We start from the raw sequence: 18,766 nt of genomic DNA, 5'->3' as shown, positions 1-18,766 counted from the left end.
TAAAAAGGAACGCAAAAATTTTTTTATAACTTAAAAACTCAATGTTTTTACGAGTTCAGTTCCATTAATACATTACATTTATTTTTGTGTTATAGTTTAGTCAATGTTACCTCACTGTGGCTAGATTACAAACCAACTGCCATATCCAAGGGACATCATGTCTTATCACAGGTATGCTCTCCTTCATCAATTACTGATATTAATTACATTTACATTTTATATCTTCAAGAGATTCTCTCTCATCCCTTCCCAGGGAGCACTTATAATCTAGGACAGGTGGGTGGCCTTCTGGTGCCTCTCCTTCTAGAATAAGAGCTGTCATGAACTCCAAGCCCAGAAAGTAAAGCATTTTGAATTCTTCCTCAGCGCAATTGTGTAGATGATTTTAATGTGTACAAAATGTAAGATATAGTGACATGGGATATATTTACAAAAATTCCTACATTCTCAAAGTTAAGGAAATATGAATGGGTGGTTTTGCCAACACAGTATGAAACCAATTTATTTCACTACTTTTGTATTTTTAAATCAAGATTTAGAATGAAAGGCTTTGGTACCGTATTTGACTTCAAAATCATGTTTTTTTCAGTGTAGTGAATGATTCCTTCTTCATCTTCATGATTCATGGGAATTGTCTTCTGGAAGGTAGGCCCCCTGTAATACAGGCTTCCCCAGCTAGGGGAGTGTTCTAGAAGACCATCTGTATCAGTGTACCAGCTGGCATTGTTGTGAGAGGCTGTGTTTGGCTTTAGGAAATTGTTTTTTGAAGACTCTGTGCATCTGTCCCTTTCATGATGGGTGATTTATTAGCACGCCTGCCCTCACTGTGCTGAGTGTTCAGCAGTTTTTGACCAAAAACAGCATGACTCCTGTGCTCTCCACTCCCTGTTCACTGATCTTGTACCAAGTGATCCCCCCCCATCACCCCTGGATGAAAAAAGTCCTCAAAGGGAAACATTTTGCCAATGTTGAAGAGGTGAAATGAAAAATGGCAGAAGCACTAAATGGCATGGAAATCAGTGAGTTCAAAAACTGTTTCGTGCATTATTAAAAAAGTCTTAGTATACATATTGCATCAAATGGAAGGTACTCTGAAGGTGATTTAAGTTTAAACATGGAAGAATGCACAATTTTTTTATAAACAAATTCCATTTTTTGCACCACCCCTCCCCTCCCCCGTATTTTTGATGCTAAGTCCTTTAAAAAAAGGAGAAAGAGAACTCCCAGACATTTAGAGTAGCACCTTTAGCATAGTGGTTAGTAAAGTGAGCTCTGGGCTGGAACCCTGACTCCGTCACACTGTTAACTGTGGGACTTTGCACAAGTCACTGAACCTGGTAGCTTCATTTGCTCAAAGGAAGTCCTAATGGCACCTAACTCATGAAGTGCCTATAAGGATTACGTGACCAAATTTGTGTAAAATTTAAAAGTGTTTGGCATATAGTATGCACTCAACAGATGTCAGTTATTATTGCTTACCTTTATAATTCCCAATACATTGATTATTAACATTAAAAATAAACCCCAGGTTAAGACAAAAGTTCTCCTCTGCCACTGACTATGTGACACAGCATGAGAACTCAGTTTTCTGGTCTCAAATCTGTGACAAGTGAGGAAGGGAACTGGACTCTGATCTGTGAAGGCCCCTCCTATGTCTGACTTTCCAAGCCCACCCCAAGGGATATGATTTGATGAACTGGCACATATTCCAAAGAGCATAAAAGCACCCTAGCATAATCCTTAGAAAAGGGTTTCTGTTAAATAAATTCTATATTTTCATGTCTTTTCACAGAAACCAAGGAAGGTTCCTATACCAAGGAAGGGCTAGACATTTTTGGTGAGGCGGGCAGTGGAACTGTGCAAACGCCATGGGTCTCTGGAAAGGAGGGGTCCTACAGGTTGGGCAGTGGAGGGAAACACAGGTAACTGAGAGCTCTGCTTCTGATGAAAAATTACCGCTACAAGCATGTCAAATACTGTGGCTTTCCTTCATACGTGTCCTTGCTTTATAACAGAGACTTCAGCAGCAACCACTCCATGAGCTGTAACTTTTTCTCGGCATTGGTTATTGTCAAAACAGACGAAGTGCTTGCTGATGGATCCCGAAGACGTCATAATGATCAGAGCGAAAAAGGCTGCTAGCACGAGTCTCAAGGGATTTGGGAACGAAGTAAAAACAGAGCAACCGACATGGAATGGTGGATGTCATCACATCCAGAGTTCTCCTTCGGGGTCTGGCTTCTTATTATGATGCTGGGAAAGTATGAGTGACTTTTTAAATAGCCCAGCTACTTTTTCCTAGGAGAAAATCCCAATAGTGTGAAACCTCTGAGTTTCTCATGGACTAAACTTAAATACCTACTTGAATTCTTTGACACCTAGAAGAAATGTTTAGTCATAGCAACGTGGAAGTCAACAGTCCACTCTTTCTGCTTCTTTGGCCAAAGCTGGTGACTTCAGGATGATTTACATGGAGGTTGGAAGTGTAAAAATATATTCACTAGTGTGCAGTAAATACAAATAGTCAAAGAAGGACCTACCATTTAATTTTTTCTTCCCACTTCTTAACCCATTGTTATTTGGCTTATGATCTACCCACCCACTGTCATTGACAAGGATGCCAGTGATTTCTCTGTTGACAAGTCCAATGGATAATAAATTACTCGGCCTTCATCCTACTTAACATTGCAAAAGCATCCAATATTGGGGGAGCTCTCTCCCTCTGGTTTCTGGGACAATATTAGAGAGTAAATTTCATGACAGTAGAGGCATCATTCACTGAGGAACTTCTCATAATGCTCGTCAAAATGCTTGCTCATAATAGGTGCTCAATAATCATTTGGAAAAATGATCCAAATTTTCCTGGTTTATGTCCTATATCATTGGCTGATCTTTTGCAAGACTGTCGTCCTTTACCCATCAACCTTAAGTGATATTCTTCTGGGCTAGCTCCAGACATGCTTCTCTTCCTATTCCACACACTCGTCCTGGGTAACCTCAGCTACTCCCCTGCTTTTGTTGATCCTCCTTCCCATGAGGTTTCCCAAGTCATTTCTTCCAGCTGAAACTCTCTCTGCAGCCTCTCATGTCCATTGGACATCTCTCATGTTCTGGTGCTGCACTGACTTCTCAAACTACTCCTTCCATCCTTCTCCGTCTCTGAGAGTGAAATCAACACCTGCCCAACTGTCCAAACCAGAAACTTGGGAGTCATGCTTTACCCCACCCTTCCTTCTACACACACTCCCTGGCACCGTTCACCTCCCACAATCTCTGGGTTCTTTGGATTCTCCGTCCTAAATAGCTTTATAATCTATCATCTTTCACTGACCCAGCTCAGGTTGCCACCTCCCCTGGGTTATTTCAACAGCGCCTCCAAGTGGTCCATCTTACTGGCCTCACCTCACCCTCCAGCTAAAGCGCCAAGCACACCCTCTCTGTGCTCATGCACATGCTGCTCATTCTTGCCCTTTTCCCTGGCTAATTCCTACTTATCCTTCAAGTTTCCACATATCATCTCTTCCAGGAAGCTTTTCCTTGGCCCCACCAAGCTGGAATCAGGTGCTCTTGCTATGTATTTCCTATCAGAGTACTATCACCTAGCACTGTTATTTCCTATTATTGTCTATATCTTCTGCCAGATGTGTCTGTGTGGTTCATTATTTTAGTCTTTGAAGTGAGGAGAGTAACCATAAAGACAGTCACAAGCACTTCTGAATGAATATATTTCCAAATCCATAAAATTCAAACCAAAACTGAATGATATCACTCTGAAAGAATTTAATTTCAAAAACAAAAAAACCCCCTAAACTCCAGCTTTCAGGTTTGTTAAAAAAAAAAAAAAAAAAAAAAAAAAAAAGGAAAGACATTCTCAAGGTGAGGAAGAGGAATAACAGAGTATAGAGGTGCCTTTCATATAAGCAATGCCAATTTTGTTCAGTTTAGGTTTACATACAGAAAGTACTTCCCAACTTCCTAATCAAATTGACTTTACCTGTCTATAATTTTACATAATAAACTAAATGTAGCTCAAGTATTTCCTACTGTCCAGTGACACAGGAAAACATAAAAAGACATAGTCTCTCCTCAATTCTTTAAAAATACTCTAAATCTTATTTTAACATTTTTCAGTTGGAAAGGAGTTTAAAGGTCATGCAAGCCAACATTTTACAGGTGAGAAAACTGGGGATCATGGAGGCAAAGAAACTTGCTCAGGTCACTCCTGGTTAGTCAGCGGTCAAGTGTAGAGTTAGGACCCTGTTGCTGAGCTGTGTCTGCCAATCTTGATCGTAAGTTACTACACAGATGGCTGTGTTTTCAAGACCATGCTGCATGTGAACTGTTTCTTCCAACCACACTTAAAACTAGTAACTACTTCATTATTCACCCAAGAGGTATGGGACAGCTGAGCTGAAGGAGAGAAGTGAAGTGAAGTTCCTGTTCAATAACATGCTCCTCCGTGGGGCAGAGAAGGGGACGTGGGAACGATCACGGTGGAGGAAGTCAGGAAGAAAGAATGAAGAGGTACTGTCCGAGCATGCCCACAGGACCATGGTGAGGAATATGCCAGGGTACTTACCTTTTCTTTGTCACTAGCTTCTCTGGCCACTGTAGAGCCCTGAAACACAAAGAAACAATAAAAACTTGCACGAGAGAGGCACTGGATTTCATGTTTAAAATATGCAAATGTTCCAGGGCAGAGCACTGCAATAAATGAGCACCAACTCTGCTTTGGAGCCTCCTCCTGTCCCCTCCCTGATCACTACTCCCTGCCTGGTGTACGGTTCCTCTGCGGGTATTCCTGTCCACTTGCCTCCGGCCCTTTTCCTATCACGTCACCTTTTGTGCTGTCTTTTCTCTGGTTCTTGTCTTCCTGCTGGAAATCAGAAAAATCTGAGGATCACTGGAACAGTAACTTGCAAAACACTGGATCGAGATCACACTCTCCTTTTTGCATCAATTGCCAGAAATGGTCGGTGTTATGATCTTCAGAAGAGAAGAGGGACATCAGCTGGCTGACGTGACCCCTGGGGTGTTAAATGTCTCTTGCCCTACAGTATAGATTCCAGAGGCGAGCTTGTCCTCACCCTCTGACTGCCTCGCTACCATGTCAGAAGTACGGATGTATACGTTCTCGTAGTTACTATGAGTAAGACCCCTGGGGATACTTCGTTCTCCTTCACATCGGAGATCCCTTCTCACACACATTTACCTGCACCTCTTCTGGGCCAGGCTCTAGGATGAGCACAGAGCTATTAAGTGGAAGAAAGCACAGTTCTTGATCTCAGCAATTTCCCCTCTACTGCACCGGCTTTCAAAACTATGTCTTAAGGCTCTGGGGTTGACCTCAGATGCCAACAGGGGAGCTTTGGGATAGAGTTCCCTCAGAGAAATTTTCCTTTGTTTGTGGAAGATCTTAAAGCAACAGAAAAGTTGGGAAATAAATGGCCAGTGAATTCCTCCTAACTCAGTCAGTACAAGGACTATTTATTCTTTGTGCTCCCCAGTGCCCATCCGGTGCCTCACACAGCAGTGCTCAGTCTTCACCAAATAAATGGCTGGAGAAGGATCACAGGCCAGTTTACTCTCTCCCTTCCCCTCCAGCATCGGACACCCAAACTACAAGGTCAGGGGAGCCATTCATTTACCTGACCACCTCTTAAATAGGCATTTATTGCCCTGGAATACTTGCATTAGCCAGTCATAAACAGAACTTAAAGAAATCAAAATTTTTACTCCATGACCATCTTCCATTTAAGTAAAGCTTAGGTACTGATTAGGATGTGTGTGACCTGTAATTCACAGATGAGGAGGAGACTCTTTGTGCTGGGGAAGAGCACCGAGACAAAGCTGTGGTCTCTCTGGGTGTCAGTTCTTCACCCCTGGTGCTCAGCATTCCCAGGCCTGGTGGATCTGAGGGGCCCTGCTGCCAGCCCAGGGTAAAAGCTTGAAGTTTCTTGGAGATATGTCATTTCCTTTAAGGCACTTACTACTATAATAGATGAGGGAACCAAAATTTATTGACCAATTCCATATCCAGCATGTGTTATGTACAAACATCATTTAATCCTCACAACAATGAGCATAGGCAGATGAAATTATTTCCATTTTACAGAGGAAGAAACTGAGGCTTTTAAAGTTTCAACAACTTGCACACAGTTGGCAAGTGATAAAACCAGGACACGTAGCTTCAGAGGTCACACTGGCTTCCCACATGGAAGAGTCAGACCAGTGAACAGAGTCCTGTAACACTCAACAGAGGCTTTGTGAGAGAGATGGTGCCAAAGGGCCCTGTACAGTGGCTGGAATTTCCACCAGGGGCAAGTCCAGTGAACAAGACGGTTACAACTTGAAGGCAGGACAGACCAAGGCTGTATGTGGAAAGCCTGTACCGTCAATTTAAACTCCAGAGGGAGGAGATAAACCTAGACCATTGTCCCTCCCTTAGACTAGCATTTCTCAAAGTGTGTGATTCAGTACCCTGGGATCCTAAGACCCTCTCAGGGATCTGCAAAGTCAAGCTATCTTTATAATAATACTGAAGCATTATTTGCCTTGCTCAATGTTTTGATGTTTGCGTGGATATTGCCAAAACAATGGTGGGTAATACTGACGGCAGCTTAGCACAAATCCCGCAGTGGTATCAAATGACACCAGTCAAGTTTGTCATAATATATCTATCTGCATCGGTATCTATATCTAAAGACACAAATGTCCTCCAGGAAGCAATAACATTTATTTTTATTAAATCTTGATCGTAGGGTACACATCTTTTTGCTATTCTGTGTGGGAAGTATGCATAAAGCATTTCTGTCTATTAAAAAATGGTTTAAGAACAGTCATTTTTGTAATAGTTTATGTGCTGAACTAGCCTGTTTTTCACGAAACAACACTTGAAAGAACAACTGATAATCTATATTTATTCGTATATGAGCATTTGTCAGATATTTGCTCAAAGATAAATGAAGCTGCTGGGCGAGGGTATGTGCGGGGCACTGTGTGCTGTCACTTCACGGAAAACAACTAACAGGACTTGCTGCCAGGGGTAAAGTTTGAGCTTTTAGGTAAAAATCAGAAACTTTAAAAACTTGTATCCACCACCCTGAGCTTGACAGCTGCTCAATACTTAAAAGACTTTTCCGGTGAGACTGGTGGTGATATTAATGACTTCTTGGTATCACATAATGAAATGTATCAATATTTGGAAGATCACATAACTCAAGTGAACCCACCTATTCCAAACAACCTAAGCATGATGTATTCAAACCAATGCAAGCAAACAGACCAATGGTTTTTAATGAAAAGATTACAAAAGTTCACTACTGTGATTGCAGACTCCCTTTGAGAAATTGCCATTTGTTAGATTTTGGATATCAAAAAAGAATATCTACAAACTTCTGACAAATTTGTTAGAACACGCCCCTCCCCTTATTTGTGTAAGGTCTGACTTTCTTCATACACTTCAATCAAATAACATCACAACAGAAAACAGAACCAGATAAGACACTGCAACAATCACATATTTAATTTAATATCTCAGACATTAAAGAGATTTGCAAAAATGTAAAACGATGCCTCTTGTCTCAATTTTTTTGGAAGACAGTTATTTTCATAAAAATATGCTAACATGTAATTATTTTATTATTTGAAATAAATTGAAGTATTTAAAAATTTCTCATGTTGATTTCTAACATTGCAAATATCAGTAGGCATAATCTATATAAGCAAAAGTTTTTTGGGGGGGTCCTCTTTTAAGAGTGAAGGAAACTAAGTTAAAAAAATATGAAATCCATAGATGACCAAAGCTTGACAAACTTTTTTAAAGAAGGGACAAAGAATCAATGTTTTAGGCTTTGTGGTCCAAAAGGATCTCTGTGGTAAGTACTTAACTTTACCATTAGAGCACACAGGTAACCACACACATTACAGAAACAACAGGCGTGGTGATATTCCAATAAGCCTTTATTTACAAAACTGGCCAAGTTGGACTTGCCATGCAGACAGGTTATAGTTTGCCAACTCCTCACTTGGACATTCTCCCTCTAAGTCAGTGATCCTAGAAGTCAGATCAACTTATTCTACTCAGAATTTCCAGTGGTCTCTCTCTCACTCAACGTCTCTGAAATAGCAGGTCCTGGGGCCTGTTCCGTCTGCCAGAAATATCTTCCCTCAGCTCATTCCCTCACCTCCTTCAGGTCTGCTCCACATCAGCTTCTCAGTGAAACTTTTCCTGACACCCTACATAAAACTGCATCCCTTCCCCATACTTTCCTGTCTTCTTTTCTTTTTTTCAGTGAGCATGAACACATGATAATGTATCTTATTCAGCATGAAAACAATAGGGTCAAAAATGGTAAAGAAACGAAAAGACTGTCAATGAGGTGTGGGACAAACTCAAGTGGCTAAATACATGTGGAATTGGTGTTCACAAATATTAAGGATGATAACAAAAATAACTGAAGAAATAATGGCCATTCCCCCCCCCCCAATTTCCTGTTTTTTACTTCTATCCATGGCATTTATCACTTCCTAATATGCTATATGATTTAACTACTGCTTTCATGTATTGTCTGTCTTTACCCATCAGAAAGTCAGCTCCTTGCCCTGGCTGGTGTGGCTCAGGGAATTGAGTGATGGCCTGCAAACCAAAAGGCCGCAGGTTCGACTGCCAGTCGGGGCATGTGCCTGGGTTGTGGGCCGGGTTCCTGATGGGGGTGGTGCGTGAGAGGCAACCGCACGTTGGTGTTTCTCGCCCTCCCTTTCTCCCTTCCTTCCCCTCTTTCTAAAAATAAATAAAATTAAAAAAAAAAAGAAAGTCAGCTCCTCGAGGGAAGGTTTGGTTTGTTTTGTTCATCACACTATTCCTAGTCCCTAAAACAGTGCCTGGTACATAGTTGGTATTCAAGAAATATTTGTTGAATAAGCTAGACATAGTATCTCTAATACATACACATGTCTTATGGTAAACCCATGAAGGAATACACTGCTAGTAGCCTGGTGGCTTTGAGTTCTGAGCATCTCCAAAGCATATAGCATGGTCAATTACAACATTTACAATGTGGACAAGCATTTAGCATGATCAATGACAACATTTACAAGTGGATGAGTAAGCTTAATTACTTAAGAAAAATTAATAAAATCAATCTCACCTTTAAGTCGTATTTCCTATATACAGATAAACGGTGGCTGAACACATTTCTTGTAACAATCACATATATTTCAACTCCATCAACATTAAGTCGGTACATGCCCAAAAATTGGGGAAGAAGGGTGATCCCATGACATTCCACTATATACTGCACAAAAGAGAAAGAAAAGCAGAAATAAAATCATCCAATCAAGAGGTGTTCTTTCAAATGTAAAATATTACTCCTCTGCCTATGGTGTTTATACAAAATGACACCTTCCAATCATTAAGGTCTTATTTATAGAAAATAACCATGTTTATACTGCTTAATACAGGATCTGTGTTCTCTATGTATATACAGATAAGAAAAGTTCAATTTTATGTCCAAAGGTATATTTTTCCTAATATTTCAAACTAATTTGTAAAGACAAAACTTGGATATAATAGTGACTGGTCCATTCTGTAATTACTTTAAAGTGAAATTACTCTTTACTGAGGGCCTTCATCTTCCTTCCCAGAAGCCGTGATAATGACTCTATGAGGTTGAGGTAGAGTTACTTGGCCACTTAGACCAGCTCTTTCAATAGCATTGAAGTCAAGATTAAAAAGGAAACTGTGGAGTGAGTCTAGTGTTAGGAGCTGACAGGGTTGGGCTAGTTTTTCCATTTCTCACCAAGACTACTCTCTGGAGCTAAGCTGCTCACAGAGCAGCAGTGTGAAAGGGTGGGTGCACGCTGCCGTGGAGCGTGTTCTCCTGCTCTACACGCAGACGGAGCTTCTCTGGCCTGGTGCTGGATTTCATCAAGTCCATTGGACGAGTCCCAGCTTTAACACCATTTCTGATTAGAGTTGCAAAAACACAACATGAGTTTAGAAGTCTTTAACGACCATGCTCTAAAAGGCCACAAGAGGGAGACACTTCTCCTTGAAAGCCAATCTTTATCAAAAGGGTCCCACTGTACTTTCCAAAAGAAAATTAGGTTTCCTTTCTTTAAAATGAAGGGGAAATAAGACTTCAGAAAAACTCTTTTATGTCCATGACATGTGTGTGAAATATCTAGACTAAGGAACAACATGACTGTTACGACTCCAAAATTGTAGAAATTATTTACATTGTGCATATTTACAGAGATATGCCTGGAAGTATGGTCACCAAGTGGTAATGGTGGAATTTGAAATAACTTTGCTTTATTTCTTTTTTAAAAAAATTGTTTGAATTTATCTGTTTTCCATGAATGTTTTATAAAAATAAGAATTAGAAAGCCCTTTCAAACTTTTTAGTGGTAAACACTACCAATCATCAATTCTTGATAATATTAACCATCTTAAGAGTGGGTTTTTTTTTTTTAAGCCTTAGTTTTTATCATTAAAGATGTACAGCATCAGAATGGGTTATATTTTTGCCACCGAGAGTTTGGCATATTTTAAAGATGTTCCTGCCTTTAAAAAATCTTACTAACCATGCTCTGGCTGCTGTGGTTCAGTGGATTGAGTGCCAGCCTGAAAACCAAAAGGTCACAGGTTCGATTCCCAGTCAGGGCACATGCCTGGGTTGCGGGCCAGGTCCCCACCTGGGAGCACATGAAAGGCAACCACACATTGATGTTTCTCTCCCTCTAGTTCTCCTTCCCTTCCCCTCTCTCTAGAAATAAATAAATAAAGTATTTTTAAAAAGATCTTACTAACCATAAATGAGCTACGGTATTTTAATTTGATGTATTTTCTGAGAAGAGTTTCACCTCATATTGTTCTTAGTTTGAAGTCAGGTCAGTGGAATATTTTTTACTTCTCTCCTTACAAAACAGTAAATTAACTTGAGTTCTGCGAACGTAAAACAGGTGGTAAAGAGCCCCTGGTTGAAGGGAAGACACCTCAAATCTGCTCTAAAGAACTCAAAAGGAGTGTTGTTCCTCATCTCTGAAGAAGGATAGATGGGCCTTCAAAACATGGCGACTCCGATAGTCTACACTGTGCTACATTGTACAATAACCACAGTAAAAAGAACATAGGTTTGTGAGTCAGAGATATGGGCATGTGTCCTGGTGCATCTATTCACTAGTTGTGGGATCTTGGGAAAATTACTAAATCACTCATTATTTTAGTTTAATTTTCTAGAAAGTGGAGAGCCTAATTTTTACCTCATGGTTATTGTGAGGATTACAGATAATAGTATGTCAAAATACTTCACATAGTGCCTGTGTACTCTACTATACCCTTCCTCCTATTGCAGATGACAATAATAATAACTATTATTTTCATTCAAAACTCTGATAAAACATGTTAGTGTTACACGTACCTGCTGCTTTATGCTCCAAACAAACTCACAGACATATACTGGCGTCTACTTTGAGGGAGACCCTGCATAGGTGTTTTGCAGGCCTCTGAGGGCCCACACCAGATTCAGTTTGGCCACTTAACCCCGCTTTGTGCTGTTCTGCTCAGATTATTCTCATCATGGCCTATATTTTCAAAGTCCTGCCAGCAGAAGATGTCTCTTTGATCAAAATCTCTGTACAGATCCACAGAATGACATGGAACAGAGTGGATACTGTTATTCACGATGAGTGTGTTGATGAAACCTCAGAAACCTATACAGGAAATCACTGACAAGCTTTTTTTGAGGTGGGGGACACACATACAGATTATACTCTACAACTCCTTGACCTTTAAGATGAATTACTACATATTAAAAATATAGATCAAATTTGATCTATTGCATCAGCAAATTTCTATGTGTACCCATTCACAAAGGCCTGAGACTCTTTGATGACCACTTTGAAAAAATGGATTCAATAAACTTAAAACTCTTGAGTATATAAATATGTACAAAACCACAAACCATATTAAAGCCTATCATATTAGATCCCAGTAGTGCCAAGCTGCAGTTGGTGCCAAAGGTTTAGAAAGCATTTAGAGGTCAAAACTTTGCAGAAGAAAATTCTACCCAGTAACTGAATTTCTGGGTGAGGGCACTGGGAAAAGAATGCAGTTTCATATTAGTGAGGAACATTTCACTGGGTCTATGAGCATGATGGTTGGGGAACCACTATACCACATGTCCCTGCATGTGGTTGTTGACACATAGAGGCCTGAATGTTAATCCTCCTAGGTTTTTTACCAGCTGTTCCAAAAAATATTATGCACAAACTCTAACTCCACTGGGCACATCTACAATAATTCCTACACACACAATCTGCTAAATCCCACAACCAGGGAGACTGGAAACTCACAGCCACAGCTTTAGCTGGGCTCTTGGCACAACTCAGCCACATCTTGCTGTAAGGAGCCTTCTTAGTCCAAATCTACATTCACTAGCTGTGTGACCTTGGGTGAATTAGTCAACCTCTCTGTGTCTCCATATTTGGAGAAGAGGGGGTAATAATAGTACTTGGTGCCTAGGGTTTTTGTAAAATATGTGAAGAGCAAGGAAATGAGACTCAGGGACTGCCAATGACTCAGGTAGAAGCAACTGAAACCAAAACTCAGGGGCAAGGAATGGAAAAGGAAGAAAGGAAGAGGCCAGGGAGGAAGGGCACCTGGTATGTTCCTAAATGGTGTCTGAGAAATGTTTCCTATTTTAAATGTATAATATAAACTCCCAATTTCAAGGACTCTCATAAAACAAAGACTTTCCAAAAATGAATAATGTTGCATAGTATGTATTTATTTATAAAGTGAGGTAATTTTTTGTAAATACTTAAAAAGAAGTAAAAAATTGTATTTCTCACTCTTGTTCAGTAACTTAAGCACCACTAACAAATTAACTAAATAATTTGTAAATAAATGCTTCCAAAATAATAAGAAAAAGGGGTACTGGGGGCACTAGAATATTATGCCTTTTTAAAATAATCGATTATTTGGTACAAGCATCTTTTTTTCTCAAATAATTACACACATTCTCAGCATCTATTAATTACTTTTTAACACTCTTGATTCGATCACAAGACAATCTAAGGAAGCTTTGCATCCTTTCTACTACATGCTTAATTTCCAGATTATAGGAATGGAGAGCTAATGGTTTAATCCCAAGGGTCACAGGTTAAGAAAGATGAAAATATTTCTTTCACTTTCAATCACTTCCTTGATGAGGCATTTAGGCAGTCCTTCTCCACTGGCAAGGGACATGATTACCATTGTTAGTGTCCCCTACCTACTGTATTAATGTCTGTTTACAGACTCAAGAGATGCAGCACTGTAGTGTAGCCTAGTGGATTCCTTGCTAGAATTGAGATAAGTCTGTGGACTTTTGCCCACTCTCATTCTGAGGTCCCAAGGGAGATATGGCCACAAGTGGACCAAACTCAACACTGCTCGTCCATGTGTGGCTCAGAAATTAAAAGCACACATCAGACAAGAGAGATGGTTCATTTGCGAGAGCATAGGTCGAGTGTATACAATCTTGGAAGAGCATTCCTTTCAGTGACCCCTCAAATATGGCATTTTCCCCAAAGCGTTCCTATCTGTGACATATTGAGGCCGTTATTTCCACCCTTCTGGGCTGTATAGGTCGCCTGCAGCCACACTCTTCTTGCCCCTCAAACAGAGCAGCTTTGTCTGGTACTTCTGGTGGTAGCTTTCAGATGCTTGCAATTGAGCAATGTCACTGAGCTTTCATCTGCACAAGCACTGAATATTGACTCCCAAATTTTTAAAATGTGAACTTGATAATCATCAATTATCTAACTATATGGAGTTAAACCAATCACAATTATTGTTGGGGTCAGTGTCCATATTCTCAGTGTTAAACTCATTGCATCACCTATGTATGTATTTTAAAATACTGCTTTAATTAACCTGTGTTCCAACACTAGTAAGTTTTACTCTTTTCTGTCTTTTCAAAAATCTGCCTGTAAATGATTCCATGGTATCATCAATAACAGCAAATTTAATCTCTTCCTCAGTCTTCCTTTGTACTTTTTCCCATATAATCATGGGCTTGTTAGAACTGTAATGCAATGATAAATTGATGTGGTGAAATCAGAATTTAAAAAAACATAAAATGCAACAGCCACAAAACCTCAGTTTCTTTTGCTCTTAGGCACTGAACAAGAATAACAAGTATTATGAATCCTCAATTTGTTTCTCTTCTCATGCAAAAATGAAATGCCATTAAAAGATTCACAGCTGACTGAGGTTTCAGCAGAGAGGAGTCTAAGTGATGTACTGCAACAGATAAATATTTATATCTCCACATGATAGTGTGAACCTGGGCTCTGGCTTTTGGAAATTGCTGTTATTATCATGTTCCACTCATTTTTTTTTTAGGGGCTTGAAGTGACAATTTAATATAGCATTAAATTAATACTTCAGTGCAAAAATCTTGTTTCAGTTAAATGTTTTTGAAAGGTTAAGTAATCTGTAATCCTTATTGTTTCTCTGGATATGTATATAGATCACTTCAACAACATGCTTTGCATGAAAGAAGGAGAGAGAGAGAAAAGAAGGAGGAGGAGGAAGGGAGGAAGGGAGGAAGGGAGGAAGGAAGGAAGGAAGGAAGGAAGGAAGGAAGGAAGGAAGGAAGGAAGCAGGTGGGGAGGGGAGGGGAGGCCAGCCTCAAATTAAGGATTGCTTTGTTTTAGAATGACCAAATAAATAAAAAATGCAAATTTTCCTTGAATTGATATTTTGGGATAATAGTCTATAAGTGTCAGTTAATAAAATTTATTTCGGTTTCCAATAGTTTTGAAGTCAAAAAAGGAGTAAAGATGAGTACATTTAAGCTAATATAAATACTAAACTTCACTGCTTTACTTAATAAAATTAGGCTTAAAGAAACAAACATTCCTCGGCAGCGTTTACAAATGCTCTTAGTACTAGGATAATGCAGACTATAGCCCAAATGTAAACTCTGATGTCCCTGATTCCCTTTGTTATGCTATAATAAAGCCATAAGTAATATCATCACTGAAAATGAAATGATTTTGTAAAAAACACTGTATCATAAGTATAGATGGCATTTATTCATTGATTATAATTAAAATGTAGAACAGCTGCTCCAAGCATCACCCTGCTGAGGAGCTCCAAGAGCCCTTGCTGCCCACTTGTGGAGCAGCCAGCAGCCTTTCGCTGGCAGCTACTCCTGGATCTGCCTTCCAGGAGCTTCTGGATGGAGTGCTCCTGAGCACCCCCTACCAGGTTGGCAGCAGCTTGATTGGACCCGCCCAGCAGTGTGACTTCTCCCTCTGTCTCATCCTACTTCCTTCCCCTCATAGGCTTTTGATCTCTAATCAACATCTTGATCCCAAACTCTGTGTGGGCTTCTGACTGGGCAAGTCACTCTGAGTGAGAGTCAGCAGTCACAACAGGCAACAAATTCAGGCCCAGGAACTGCAAAGTTGGGACTATCAAAAACAGAATTTGACAAGTTATGCATAAAATGTTTAAAGAAATAAAGGATGCAATTTCAGAGAGGAGCATATAACAAGAAACTATTAGGAATGAGCTGGCAGATTTTCAAAAATAGAACATTTAGAGGGAAAAATATGATATTTTAGAAGATTTTATTTATTTATTTTTAGGGAGAGGGGAAGGGAGGGAGAAAGAGAGGGAGAGAAGCACCAATGTGTGGTTGCCTCTCACAGGCCCCCTACTGAGAACCTAGCCCACAACTCAGGTATGTGCCCCAATTGGGAATTGAACCAGCGACCCTTTGGTTCACAGGCCGGCACTCAATCCACTGAGCCATACCAGCCAGGGTCGAAAAATATGATTACTGAAATAAAAAAAAAAAATCATTGGACACCTGAGACAACGGTGGGGGACTAAAAAGCTAAAGAGCAGACTCAGAATGTTCCTCCTATTCTAGAAAGCAGGTACAGCCTTCGTGTACTGGGGGTTCCATCAGCTCATCTGGGAATGTTAGAGATGCAGAACCTGGTTTTCTCAGGCTGTGTGGTAGTCTGTCCGTAATCAGAGTGTACTAACTACGCACTAATCTAGTGTGTAACTTTTTCTTTTTCAGTGCTACACCTCCAAATTTCTTCTTTAAACTTTTGGTTTTTTTATGGTGACTTTTTTCCTCAGTTTTCCTCTATTTCTGGCTAATTTTTTGAATGATAGTACCAACACGACAAGCCTTTGTGGCCAAATAAAAATATGTACTCCCAGGAGGGTCCAAGAAAGTCAAGCATTCACCCTAAAATTCTTTACTGAAATTTGAGATACTAGCTAGCTTATTTAATAAGCAGTTCAGATTTTGAGGCATAAATTTTAGATTCGGTTCAAGTTTCTAATCGTTTCCCAAATACAAAGGATAAGAAAGGATTTTTAGGTTACTTTACTAATTTTATCAATTTATCATTTTGGTCACTTTAAAATAAAAAACAAATCTAACCCCTGCATTTCAAAACTGTAAAATAGTTATTATTAATATTATTTTTATCATCTACATTGTAACTTGTTCCATCTCATAAAATTTCTATAATTTTATTGACATTGACTCAATATTAATTAAAGCTACAGCTACATTACACCAAAACTCCCAGTGAATTTAGGTCAGTGAAAACAAAATCCGTCAACATAGGAGAAATAAGACTTTCAAGTAGATTCTTCATTATTCTTTCCTTTTTGAATGATCCTCTGACATTGCTCACCTAATCAGTTGAAAAGTCACCATTTATAAGATCTGAGTTTGTTCTAGTATGACAGGAATTTGAAAAAAAGAAAAGGGTATTTACACGCAAACATTAAGTTATTTTCCCAATTATAAAAAAGAGAAAACCAACTAAAGGAAAAAAGACTTACAAAGTTTGCTCTGCTTATCATAAATTTGTGGTTGTTCTGAGAGATGATGCTTTCCTTCCTTAGCACAGAGTAGAAATTAGGATAGGATTTGGTCTCAGGTAAAGACTAAGGCAAGATGCTGGAGCTTGAGGAAAAAATCTAACCCCTTTTTGTTCAGATCTTCGAAATAGTGCCTCAGTGCCACACTCTACCAGAAACTAGGCTCCCTAGTGAACTGAAAGAGTTAATTTCAACACTGGGCTATGGGAAACTCCATAGGTACTTAATTCTCTTATTCAATCATTTATATAACACATCACATATCTGACACAGTTATGAGCAGGTTATAGATATCAATTCATCTAAGTAGCACAACACCAAATGAAGAAGGTACTATTATCCAAATTATAGACAGAGAAGCAGGTGTAGAGGGGTTATACAGCTGGTCAGGGGCAAAGTTGGGGTTTGAAGGCAGCAGCCAGCTCTGGAGCCTGTGCTCTGAGCCACCTACCACACTTCATTGCTGGTGAGGTTGGCTTGTCAGAAAATTAATCCCAGGAAGAATTTATTCAAATATTAGTAACGTTCCACTTCTCCAGAGGATGGCCTTATGGTAATTTTAACCTTTAAGAATATAGCTGCAACTATGGGTTTCAGCTATATTTCATTCAAACAATAAACAACAACAACAAAAAAGGGTAGAGAAAAGAGAAGTCAAAGGCTGTGACATAACCAGAGCTGTCAATTTTGCCCCACAGGAGACACCGATCCCAGGAACTGGTCTCATTTACTGATGTGAACTTTGAATAAGCCTAATTGCCTGTCCAGAGCAGGCAGTTCTGAAGCACAGCAAATTAGAAGGTAAAGGCAACAAAAAACAAGAAGAAAGAGAAGAACTGACAGTCACCACCAAAGCAGGGGGCAGAAAATTTCTAAGACTAGACATAAGTCCTAAAAGTGGTCTGGGCCACTTAAAGTATAGCAAAGGAGAGGTCTAATACGCATCTCAGATGCCTCTTAGCATCACTGAACAGAGTTAGAGAACAAAGCATGGACGGACCTCTCCTGGATGACAGATGGTGAGACCAGTGTCTGATCACATGCAATAGTTACATCTGAGAGTCTGTAAGACTGTACTCACCCCCATGTAATACCCATCAACACCTTGTTCGAAAGTGGCCCAGGAGAAGGGCAGCCTGAAGAACATTCAGATGCCTCCTGGAGGGAGCCAGAGACTGGCAGAGCAATGGTGTGGGTTCAGCGGCCTACACTGATGATTTTTTTCAAAGTTCTATGAAATTCCTGTATGTTACATGGCTGGCTGCAAGGATGCTGTTTATCATGTCGCATGTCCTCTCTGCAGGGAATGCTTTAGAAATAACCCTTTCTGATCTTAGTACAAAGAACAGTTATATTTATCCTTAATAACTGATTCTTTGGTATATTCAGGCATAGTGGTTGTGTTAACTGATTTACTCAGGTTTCACTTTCCACTTTGGCTACTAAAAAACTAAGGTCAGATGAGTGGCCCTCAGTCTCGGAAGCATGCCGGTCATGGTGACGTGAGTTTTAGGTTCGCTCCAGGCTCCATTTTGTGTCTTTGCCATCTCCTTCCTTTTTCTTTCTTTCTTTTTCTTTTTTCCTTCTTATTCTATCTTATATTTCAAACTTCCCTGAAGGTCACCTTATATCCTTTCCGGAATTAGGTCAACAGTAAATATACAAACAAATTAATGAAATGAAATATGATGGGAAAACTGAGGTTCAGAGATGGCCTAAGTAACCAGATCATAATTAGTTAGGATCTATGTCCCCTGACTTTCAACTTAGTGTCCTTTCAATAAATTGTATTAACAATGATGATGTTTTAATCACTAACACCTTTTAAATTATATTTAAAATACTATTTTTAGAACA

At 39.6% G+C, this 18,766-nt stretch overlaps 1 protein-coding gene across 1 annotated transcript in view; it reads right to left on the bottom strand.

Moving 5' to 3' along the window:
- PIP4K2A (phosphatidylinositol-5-phosphate 4-kinase type 2 alpha) overlaps nt 1-18,766 on the bottom strand; it is a 156,495-nt gene that overhangs the window by 24,225 nt on the left and 113,504 nt on the right. Inside the window, exons 5-6 of the mRNA XM_054592749.1 lie at nt 9,150-9,296; nt 4,580-4,618 (exon numbers count right to left, since the gene is read on the bottom strand). Coding sequence (XP_054448724.1) covers nt 4,580-4,618; nt 9,150-9,296 — 186 coding nt within the window. The remainder of the gene's footprint in view (nt 1-4,579; nt 4,619-9,149; nt 9,297-18,766) is intronic.

This window comes from Pteronotus mesoamericanus, unplaced genomic scaffold, assembly GCF_021234165.1.
Source record: "Pteronotus mesoamericanus isolate MK-2021 breed Mesoamerican mustached bat unplaced genomic scaffold, CSHL_Meso_final contig_130, whole genome shotgun sequence".
Classification (NCBI taxonomy): Eukaryota; Metazoa; Chordata; class Mammalia; order Chiroptera; family Mormoopidae; genus Pteronotus; species Pteronotus mesoamericanus.
This window is presented reverse-complemented; position numbering and strand designations above follow the sequence as displayed.